This window comes from Gallinula chloropus (genome assembly GCF_964237585.1).
Source record: "Gallinula chloropus genome assembly, chromosome: 4".
NCBI lineage: Eukaryota > Metazoa > Chordata > Aves > Gruiformes > Rallidae > Gallinula > Gallinula chloropus.
In genome coordinates, this window is record NC_140088.1 from 11944762 (window position 1) to 11956490 (window position 11729).

The 11729-nt window shown below is 41.9% G+C and overlaps 1 protein-coding gene across 1 annotated transcript; it reads right to left on the reverse strand.

Annotated features, from left to right (window-relative positions):
- Positions 1-262: 262 nt before the first annotated feature.
- Positions 263-1880, reverse strand: GJD2 (gap junction protein delta 2; the record flags this gene model as incomplete). The annotated part of the gene is made up of 2 exons (XM_084263747.1): positions 1719-1880; positions 263-1106 (listed from the first exon to the last, which is right to left on the reverse strand). The coding sequence occupies exons 1-2, from the start codon at positions 1787-1789 to the stop codon at positions 263-265; spliced, it is 915 nt and encodes a 304-aa protein (XP_084119873.1). The 5' UTR covers positions 1790-1880.
- Positions 1881-11729: the final 9849 nt, after the last annotated feature.

Consider the following 11729-nt stretch of genomic DNA (forward strand, 5'->3'; position numbering starts at 1 on the left):
TGACAGATAACACCCAATCGTTAGAAAGAAAAGTAGGAATAATAGTAGCTGTGCTGTAAGGCTAGATCAAGCATGGTTTTATAGCTGTTTTTTTCAGTCCTTTACATAGCACTGCATTTTGCAGCTAGTTCAGTAAGTGCAGATCCAATACCTTAATGGCTTTCTTGGTGGTTTGATAAAATGCTTGCCTAAGCAATGTACCTTTCTCTAATGGCGTCTGGGTCTGTTCCACCTGGCACAGAGTTTCAGTTCTGTCACAGCCTCACACATAAGCTGAGTCACTTGACTGAGTCCTGCCGAAGTTAGGCATGCTCATTCTTGGCAGGTCCTTATTTCTGATTTCGTATATGGATTTCCTTTTTGCCTGTACTCCTCTCACTGCCATTTTGATCTTTCTCCAGCCCAGGTGGTTCAGTTCTGCCAAATTGAGCACCACACAAATCCCACTGACAGCAAACATGAATACCAAGAATACAGTCTTCTCAGTGGGTCTAGAGACATAGCACTCTACTTCTTTAATGCAAGGGTATCTGTCACATTCGTACATGGAAGGGACATTGAATCCATACAGAAAATACTGTCCCACTAAGAATCCAATCTCTAGGGCATTTCGAAAGACCACTTGGATGATATAAAATCGAGAAATGCCTTCTTGCCTCCTCATCTTTGACTTTGTAGTTCTGATAGCAGGATTGGGGATTTCCTTCACTTCTAAGCAGTCTGGTTCTGCCTCTTTGGTGGAGTTCTCAGTGTTCTGCAGCACCCCATTGACAATCGTGTTCTTGATTTTCTTACTGTCCTCGCGCTTCATTGAATCCTGGTCCCTCTCCAAGGTGAGGAAGACAGTGGAGTACCTCCGTTCCCTCTGCTTAGCAGACTGGTGAACAGAGTACGTAATGAAGCACAGGCTGGGAGTGCACACCATGATGATCTGGAACACCCAGTACCTTATATGAGAAATTGGGAAAGCCTGGTCATAACAAGCCTGGTTGCAGCCTGGCTGCAGCGTGTTACAGACAAACATAGTTTGCTCGTCATCGTACACCGTCTCCCCTACAATGGCCACAATGAGTATCCTGAAGATCACCACCACGGTCAGCAGGATCCTGGAACAGAGAAGCCCGTCAGTGCGCGCTGCCGCCGCGCGGCCGGGAGCTGTCCGGTGCTGACCGGGCCCCCGGCCCGCGTCGCCCCCAGCCCGGCTCCCGCCAGCGCCGGCGGCGACCCGGCACCGGCGCCCGGCGGCGGCAGCCCCGCTCCCGCGCAGGAAGAGCCCCAACTGCGCGGCATCGCCTCGGCGCGTCCATGTGCGGCCAGGAGAATCCGCCGCTGTCAAAAAAATCTCCGGCGGCGGTCAGCGCTGCCCCCGCCCCGACCTCCCCTTGGAGCAAAAGCAACGCCACGGGCCCTTTGAGCACCCGGCTGCACCGGCGGATGCTGCGCGGCGTTGCTTCGGCCGCGGGACACCGATGGCGGCGGGGTCTCCCCCAATGGCCGCCCGCTGCCCAATGGCTCGTTGGGGACAAGATCGGAGGCGTTTGCGGTGTCCCCGCGCCTCGGTGACCTGTGCCGCGCACGAACACACACACGCACTCAAGCCACACGCCCCAAGAGCTCCGCGCGAAGGATGCCCCGCACAGCCGCGACCCGCCGGCCGGCCCGCTCGGGCGGAAGGGGGTCCCCCTCCGCACCCCCCGTAGCTCCCCGGTAGCCCTTACCTCCCTATCATAGTAGAATGCTGCTGCACGGCAGCTTCCAGTAGCCTCTCTAGAATAGTCCATTCCCCCATCGCTGTTCATCCGGAGACAAAGACTTTGGCAAGCGGATCTCTTCACTTCTTCCGTCCTTTTTCCCCCCACCTCCTTTTTTTTTTTCCCTTTTTTTTTTTCTTTTTCAGGGAGCGGAAAAACAAAAGAGCAAGCCCGCTCTCTCGCCTGCAGCCCGGTGACAGGAAGGCGGCTGGAGGCGGCAGCCCAGCCGAGTACTCCCGGCTCGGCTCGGCTCGGCTCGGCTCGGCTGGGGCTCGGCTCAGCTCAGCGGGGCTCTGCTGGGCTGGGCTGGGCTCGGGGCCCCGCAGCGGCCGGCACCGGCCCGGCCCCGCTCGGCTCGTGGCGCGGCGCGGCGGACCCGCGGCGTGGAGGGAGGAAGGTTGGCTTTTAATGTCTTGCTGCCTCTAATCTGCCTTTAAGTAGTCTCCGCTTGCGTCACTGACAGGTTGGTGGAGAGCAGCCAAAAGCAGCGCTCGGATTTTCTCATTTTTTATTATTCCGGTGAATATAAATAAATAAATGCAATAAAATAAATGAAATAAATAAATGAGGAGGAGGAGGAGGGAGGGCGGAGAATGAGCTGCCCCAGCCGGTACGAGGCTCGTTGTGCAACCGAGTGCCTTCTTACAGGAGCACCCCGGCCAGGTACCCGCTGGCCCCCGCCGCCCCCGCCCGCCGCCGCACACCCCGGCTCTCCGCCGGCGGGACCGGCTCGCCCCGGGAGGGCAGCCCCGCCAAGGAACGGGCGCTGCCCCTCGGCTGGTGCTTTGGAAAGCTCCTCTAGGGCGTGACTGTGACACCGTGGCCCCTCCAGCCACGAACGCCTGCCTGCCGGGGGGTTGGGAGCGGAGGGTGGGTGGGGGGGATTCCCAGGGGTTGCTAGGCTTTGATTTTCTCCCAGAGCTTGACTGGGTTTTAAGCCGCTCACAAAACAGCGGAGTCATATAGCAATAACCTTACTTGCTAGAACTGCTTACCCTTGGAAGGTATTGGACTTAAAACTGCATCTTTATTCTCCCCTGATTATAGATATAAAAATCACTAAAGAGAAATTAGATGTATATATAGCCATTTCAGAGGATTCTGAGACTGAGGCTGGATTTATGCTAGGAAAGACACCAAACCTTCACACAAATCATCTTTTAACAGTGCAAGAATAAAATATCTTTATCAAATGCCTGCATTATAATCAGTTTACATATTTTATTCCCATAAACTATTATACTGCAGTTAATATTTTTTTTGTGGTTTATTTTACAGATACCCTTAGAGACTGTACCTGGGACACCACCAAACTGTTCCACACAGAACATTCACACCAATTGGAATTGACTGTTCTCTGGTGGGGAAAGCATAAAATGTATTCTGTATATTTCCATAAAGATCAAGTATAGCTCCATACCTGCTGTTCTTTTTGCTCAACTAATCTCATCAAAAAAGCAACATAAGAAAAATTCTAGTCAGTTGGATCATAATTATCCTATTGCCAAACTCAGTGAAATTAGCCTCTTTCAAAAGCAGAACTGTTCAGGCCATTGTAAACAGTGTAGTCCTTTGTTTTCTTTGCAGCTCACTCATGAACCAAATCCATGTTGTGTTAGTGATGTTAAGTGTTTTCTGAATAGATGGGACCATGCTTCATCAGTGCAGAGGACATATGTGTGCCTTAGACACACCAAGGTTTGTTGTTTTCTCATTTGGAGTGTGCAGATGGTCTCTGATTCACATGATGGTGGGTTAGTTGCCTGATTGGATCCCCAAGTCTTTGAATTAGGAAAAGTATCAAGTAAAACAACATCAATGAATACCTCTGCACAGAAACTGGCAGATTTTTCTTCCCTCTCAATCAAGGGTCTGTGAAGAACATTCAATAATCAGATTGTTTCCTTCCCATACTGCTGGGAGCTGTTTCTCCTTAAAATCTGATTGTATTCTTCCTGAATGATGATTCTTACAATTCCTGCATTTGGGGTTTTTGCCTGTAGCTTGCAGAACCTCCTGCTGCAACAGCACTGTAACTAAAAATACTCTTCTAAGAGGTATCCAACTACCCTGGCAACTTGTGTTTCATATGGGCACCAAAGTATCTGTTTGAAGATGGATCGGGAAAATAAAAGAAAGGACAGCAGTGAAGGAAGCAGTAAAAGATGTATAGAAGGAGAGAGGACAGGGAATATGCTAAGAAGCTAATGATCATAATCCTATTTAGCAAACCAAACAGAGGGGGAAAGCTCATGATATAAATTACTGAGGAGAGGAGTGGAGAGGAGACTTTGGTTCATAGACCAATATAAGAATTCAGAAGAAAGCTGTTCTCTAGCACTGGGATAGAAAACCCACCTATATGAGCTTTTAGGAACAGTAAATACGAGGGAATTTAATTCTGATCATACCATACACTAGCTTACTAATGAATAGTTAATCAGAGTTTGCTCTGTGTGATGAGTTCTAGTTACGACTGGAAGCCCAGCTGTGGAGACGTGGAGAAGAAATATCATGAATGAATGCTACAAACATATAAAAACTGTTATGAAATTGCTTTTTATTTAAATATGGTTAAAAGTTAAACACTTTCATGTCTGCTCTTAGAGGAGTTGCATCTCATTCTGAAATATATCACCTCTCCTTTTTTAACAGTAGCCTCAAATACAGAGACACACACCACCCCCCCAACTGTTTGCACATGCAGTGTGCATGGCCTTAGACTTAAGAAAGTTTACCAAGCTTCAGACCTTAGTGAGTTTGGGGAAAAAAATAAATAATGTGAGAGTCTCTTTCATGGTGCTAACGTATTTTAAATGACTGGAAAACTCAAAGGAGTTTGATACATCTCAAACTTACATTCACGATTTCTAGAACTATGAATTGATGTCCCTAACTTGAGCCCTGACTTGTCAAAAATACAAGTAATAAGAATCAATGTGATGTTCCCCGAGTGCTTAGTGCAACAATGAAAAGTGTATGAAGAATGTAATTTTTGCATTTCTGTTACCCATTACATGTGTAACAGCAACCTGTGGACTTACCTGATAAATTGTCTAAAACACAAAGCACTCAGACTATGTATAGTCACAATTGTAAGAGAGAGTTGTAGACATAAGAAGATTTTCGGCTTCTAAAGGTTCATCTTGGGTTTTACACCATTCCCCTGAATGCTTCAGCCTGTAGCAAAGCCAGGATTTGCAGAATAGCAACCTGCCAAGAGTGCTGTGGATGTATACTGCACAGTGAGCAGTATTCACATCAGAAAACCATGCCTACTTTTCATTCACAAGTATTTAGGATTATCAAAGCTTTATGTCTCCCAGCTTGCAGAGAACCATTTCCTAATGAAGCAGCAATACCAGTTTGCAGCAGGATCAGGCCTGTCCTGTTTAATATTTTCTTTCTGTTGTATGCAAAGGAAACAAAATCAGCTTCCCACTCCACATACAGGCTTTTGGGTGGGCGGGTGTATTTTTGTTTATTTGGCTTGGCATTAGAAGAGGAGGAGTATGCCTCTATGGAAAAAAATCAGTATAAACTCTGAGGTTCCTAATAGGAGCACAAACAAGCAAAAAGAAAATTCGAGAGTCTGAGTCTATTCGAAGATGCCAGTGCTACAATATTAATTCATGATAAAATAATATAGACAGCTGATCATGGATTAGGTCTGAAGAATGAGCCTGTATGTGTCCTCAGTTTGATGCCAAACTGAGGTTAATCTGTCTCTAAGAAGCTGTAGGACAGATTCTCTCTAAGAAATCCATCTCTTTTGCCCTGATCTGGTTTTGTAAAGGGTCCAGAGAGCAGCCAAATCTCACAGGCTCCATATTCCTCAAGCAGGGAGCATATCACACTGGCAGCAGAGCTGACACATTTGGCTGTCCTGTCAGACCCCCTGCAGCCTCCATGTGGATGGCGTGATGAAGTAGCCACATTGGTAGTGCCATGCCCACTCTCAGACAGTGAGCCAAACCACAGTTTTTCCCAGTTTCATTATTTTATATGCTGAGGTCACCTAATGTTAAAAAAATATCCATATCTTACACACAGTTTCCCCACATATTACCTCCTATTAAAATATATACATTGAGCCCAAGTTTATTCCAAGGATTTTATTTTTAAATAATTCTATGTTTTTAGGGCTATACCAACAATCTCTCTTGATTTTTTATCTTTTTTTTTTTTTTGCAGTTGCTCTCAATGGATCAATAATTGCAGCAAATAAATAAAGTTCATATTTAGATTCCAAAACTACATGACAAATTTCATATAATATATCATTACCATAATGCAAAACACTGTTTCCACCAGTTGCAGCAAACCAGAAGCAAAGAGTATGCTTTTAATTAAAAACCGTAAGCTATTACTAAGGAAAATAATGGGGGGTTATTTTAGAAGCTTTTGTGAAACTTGTTGCCCCATACCTGCTTTGTGACTGCATTTTCTAGCTAGTACCACAAAATAGAGGCTTTTCAGCGCTACTTTCATAAAGCTGTAGAACTTTCTTTGGAAGAGGGACATGATGGGCGCTCCCTTTCTGATAGTATTTGGTGCAGTCTGTGAAATCCAAGTCATTAGCTACTAAACTGAAAATGCCTTTTTAAGACCTCTCATAGCCATCTGCTATGCTCTGTTTTCATTTGGTGCCATGTGTGTATTAATGAAATGATTACATCAGATTATATCTTTTATTCATAAAATCATCTAGGTCATCTGCTTCCACCTACACTTTCCCTCTCATTAAAATGAGCATTTGCCTGTATGTTCTCCCCCCACTGTATGAGTGCAATCCCAGCTGCAGTCAGCTGCTATGTGCATCTTAATAAGAAATCCCTCTCTGTGGTGGGATTTTTCTTTAAATAAAATTCCTTCAAAAGAAAACTCGAGTGAAAGGAAAACTCCACAGAAAGTGTGTTTTTCCTACGCTTGAAAAGTAAAGACGACCCAAAAGGTACGAGATCTGGATGAACTAATGATCTCAACCCTTCACATGAGAACCTTTCAAGAATGGCATCATTTTGCTGCCAAGAAACAGGTAGCACGCTCGTCACATCTAGTCAACAGCATCTGTGGCACAGCTGTCAACAGCAGGGCGAGCGCTTGAGTTCCTTCTAGTGAGGGGGGAATTCACCGTCTCATGCTTCATGCTTGAGAATAGCAAGGTGTCAAGTGCACAGGTCTTTCTGTAATGCACAGACAAAATACTCAGTTGCCCTAATTATCATATTAAACTCTATCATGGATTCATATTTACAACTGAAGATTACTATAAATGGAAAGGTTTTTGGCAAATCAATGAAAGCTATTCATAAAGAAGGAGTAAATCTATGGATATTCACAATCTTTTTAACTGAGGGCTTGTAGGCAATGTCGAATTTCCATAAGCATTCTTGCCCGGGGGGGTTGGTATAAGAAATATTCACAAGGGGGGAAGCTATTAAGTAGATACTCTACAATGTTTTGAACAAAGATAATTTAAAATATCTAAATGCAACTGCTTTAACTAGAAAACAAATTTTAATTATTGTACTTTTAATTATCATAATTGTCCACAAGGACCTTCTAATGCACAAATTAACAACTCAAACCAATTTCCTTGGAAATAATTTGAACATATATGTTGAGACACAGTTGCATATACTTCTGCTGTATTTACTGCTCCCAGTGCAGCAGGATCTGCATGTCTTGCAAACTCCTGAGAGTAAACTCCAACTTATCTGCAGACAGACTGCAGCTGGAAGGAAAACTTCATTGAATCAATTAAGCCTTTATGAATTGACAGGCTCTGGAAAGAAGTACAGAAGTAGTAAAATATTCCAGGATCTGGATTGTCTGCTGCCAGTCTCTTGATCTTCCTTTCTGACTTTCACCAGTCTCAAAAGACCACGCACATTCTGCTGAAGGATCCATTAATGCAGCTTCATGGAGTATGATCCCTTACATGTAAGTTCATAAGCAAATCTCATATGGATTCCCACTATACTTTACTTTAAAGTTCCATACTCACTAGAGAAAGACACTTTCAAAAATACCTTGGGCAAGAAAGAGTAGGAAGGATTCCACATGATCAGATTTATTACCTACTATACACATTGTAGAGATGCACATACTAAGACAATAATAAAATCAGTATGGGAATGAAAATCATTTTTCTTGCATTAAAACTTTTTTTTTTTCCTAGAGTCTTCTTTCAAAAATATGTATTCCAAATTCCTATATAACTGATAAGTGCATTATGGTAAAATACCAGGAAATTATGCAGCCACTTTGCCAGAACCAATGCAGAATATTGGCGAGAGTCAGTTCGACAAACCTTATTTTCCTCTTTTCCTTGTAAAACAAAATGAGTTGTAAATTGTAATTGGAAGAAATAATTAGATTTAATGATAATATAAATTTACCCTCAATTTATATCATTACACGTCCATCCCACGGTAGTCAATTTTTGTGGTACTAATGGCAACTTCCACTGACTTTAGTGGAGCAAAATTTTAAAAATCTTGAAGATCTCATTTACACTGGAACATTTTTAAATCTCTAATGTGGAATAGTAATGATGAGAAAGTTACTGAATGTTTCAGAGCACCAAGAAGACCAAAAAAATAGGATTAATTAATAAGAAAAGAGTCCTCTACATTGGAGCTCTAAGCAGCATTTTGGTGCTTCTTGTACCCTTTAGGAAACAAAAAAAAAAAAGAGAAATCATGCTTCAGTATTTCAGTATGAATGCATTACATCAAGCATTTTTTTCATACCTACTGCTTTGCTTTGCCTTGTCTACATTTGTCTTCATCCAAATGCTGAATCCCTGTACTCCCAGCTGCTTTCAGTTCAGTGACGTGATTCACGGCAGAGTTGCTTTTCTTTGTTTTGATTGTTACACCACCATATGTCTTCAGTATTCCTGGTGCCCCTCACTCTCCTCGTCTCCCTCCCTCCCCATCTCACCCGCCTCAGAAGGGAATTCACATCACATTAAAGCATCCCTTCAGAGGCCAGGCTGAAACAATCCCTTGAAATAACTAGGGCAGTGAAATGATTGATTTGAAAGTAAACTATGTCAGTGAACAGGAGTGAAAAGAGGGAGCTCAGTAAGAAATGCAGAGTTTTTTAATCCTGATGTCACTCAAAAATTCTACATTTGCAATAAAAACATTTAAAATATATTTAATATGAAATCCACTACAGGTATATAAGATATAAATGTATACATACACGTATGCATGTGTATGCAAGTGTGTGTATTTATGTGTGTGTTTTATAATTAGTGTCTATTTGTTGACAGACTGCAAAAAGAAATATGAAATAACATTTAATAAATAATTGCATAGGAAAACCTATTCTCTAGGAAGCCCAGTATGTAAGATTACAAAAGGGATTTAAATGGCCTTTGTGGGGATAACATAATTTAAATTTCATGTGATTTTAGACTCCGTCCCAGGTGAGGCCCTAGATAAAAGATACTGGATTATCTTTCCAGTGACAGTACATGTGGATAAAGAATATACTGTAATGGGTTTGAGAGAAGAATCTCATGTATTTTGTAGATTTCATGGCTTATTAAAAAAAAAAATCTTCAAGTAATTTTGAGTTTTATAAACATGCAAAAGTGTGGGTTTTTTTTAGTCTAGAGTACATGCAAAAGTGTGATTTTTTCTTTTAGTTTAGAGTATTTAATCCAGTCCATAAGCCTGCACAATTTTGCTAGAAAATACTGTTTCATAGACCCAGAATAGTTTCCCAGGCCCATCCCAATCATGCAGATCTGGAGTTTCACAGGGGGTGATTTGAACTGGCATTTTTGTGATTTCCACAACTGTTTTTAACAAACAACATCTGCTCAGTGCTGCAGAGCATGCATTGTTTTCAGATCACTATTTGTTACTCTTTCCTAAGCAAAAGGTTTTCCAGGATGAGCATTTAATTAAATTTTTGTAATGTTTCTGTTCCAAAATAGAGGAAAATTGAATTTAGAATACAAAAATTTTCTATGAATCAAAAGCCCCGAGTTTTATAAAGCTGTATTTATGGAACGCAATTTCTTTTATCTCACCAAAAATTTAGGTGGTTACCTATAGGTTTTGTAACAATTTTTGTATTATGAATACCCAATTAATAACTGTATTTTCCAGAATCTGTTATAGATCTTATATTTTTTACGAGGCTGCAGGAAAGAATTTGTGACACAGCAAGAGAAAAAAAAAGATACATCCAATCATTCATAAAAGATTGTAGAGCACCTACAGTTGAGCATGATTTATTTCTGTGCTCTTACGAAAAAGTCAAATCAGCATTATGTGTTAAGTTGCTATGGTACAGGAAGTTACAGTTTATTTTTCTAGTTATCAGTGAAGCCCACGTAATTTCTCACATAGGTCAGGGTTGCTCAAGGGCTGCATTGATTTGCACACATGCTATGCAAATCTGTCCTCATTTTAATCAGATATTTACTTTGTATTTTAGATTTAGAAACACTGCTTCGTAGCTGTTTGCGACCTCTTTCACACTTTCCTGTAAGAAACTGGGGACTGTTTTCCTGTGAGAAATATAATTCTGTGAGATATCAAAAGTATCAGTGACTTACAGGGAAAAAAGAATTTACACGGTACCTTGGTCAGTGCTTTCCTTAATCTAAAACTCTATCCATCTAAGTGGGAAACAGTGTGGAAAGATGTACCTTCCTTTACCCTATCCACATCTCCTTTGCACCATTCCAAGGAGGCCCAAGGGCTTGGCATCAGCAGGCTGGTTCACACTAACAGCAGCACCAAGCCACTGTTTGGATCACCCCTGAGTATCTTTCCTGCTGGTGCTTGCCCAGCTGCACACCTAGCCGAGGATCAATGGGAAACCAAAAGGCTCCATTGCCCACCTCTTCCCAGGCTGAACACCTAATGCAGACCTGGAACCATAGAACTTGCCACTTGAAATGTTCATCAAGTGGACTTCAAAGACTACATCCGAGTGAGAACAGTGTCATATATTTACTTACATACAAGTGGGTAAATAATTTATGCATATAATTTTATCAACTATTATTTTGTATCAATTCATAAGATTTTCTGCCAATACTACAATGGATTTTATCTGCATTTTTTTGTTTTTCAGGCTGTCTGTACCTGCTGGGCAAACAATAAAACACAGGATTTTATTTCTTCAGTTACACCTCCAGAATATCTCCATGCCACACACAGCTTACTCAGAGCACACTCACTCAGGATGAGTGCAAACTGACACAGAACACCCTTTCCCCATCCTGATTTACTACATTTTCCTTCTTCAGTCCAGATCCACAGTGCAACACAACCTTTCTTGTGGAGATGTCTAAGAACAAGTGTACAGAGAACCTGTCTTATTACAGAAGCTCCATTCTGCCTAGAAAGAAAGGATGGGTTACAGTGAATCAATGAAACAGAAGGACCAGGGCCCCTAAGCTTGAGATTTAATAAGGATTTTGATGTGGATAAAACAGATGAAAATTACACACAGACAGAGCACTGTCACACAGGAGTTTCAGGGCTTCACATTGAGATGCAAATATCCAGTGTTTTCTCAAAATCAGAACTCTTCTGATGTTGAGGAATAGAAATCAGTACATTTCAAGCCCTGATTTCACTGTAGAAGTATATCCATCCTATAGTTCTAGTAGACAAAAAACAGGCAAATGACTTGAAATATTTGCAGATGACCACATGTATCACTATGTAAATAAGTAACATGTCAAAAAGATGGGGATAAATTATTGCCCTGATTTGTTTAATTAGTGGTTTTTGATGCATTTCATTATTTCATATAATTCCTGAGTGAAGGATCTGCTTTGGGGCAGAAATAGTGTTGTAAAGAGAAAAGGCTTACAGAAAAGCTAGTGCAGTGAGGGATAGAAAAGGAAGGAGAGTCAAGTCCCCACAGGGCTTAAATTAATATTTGTGAAGCATATTTAGTTTAATTACACCAACTAGTTATCAAAGTCCAGTG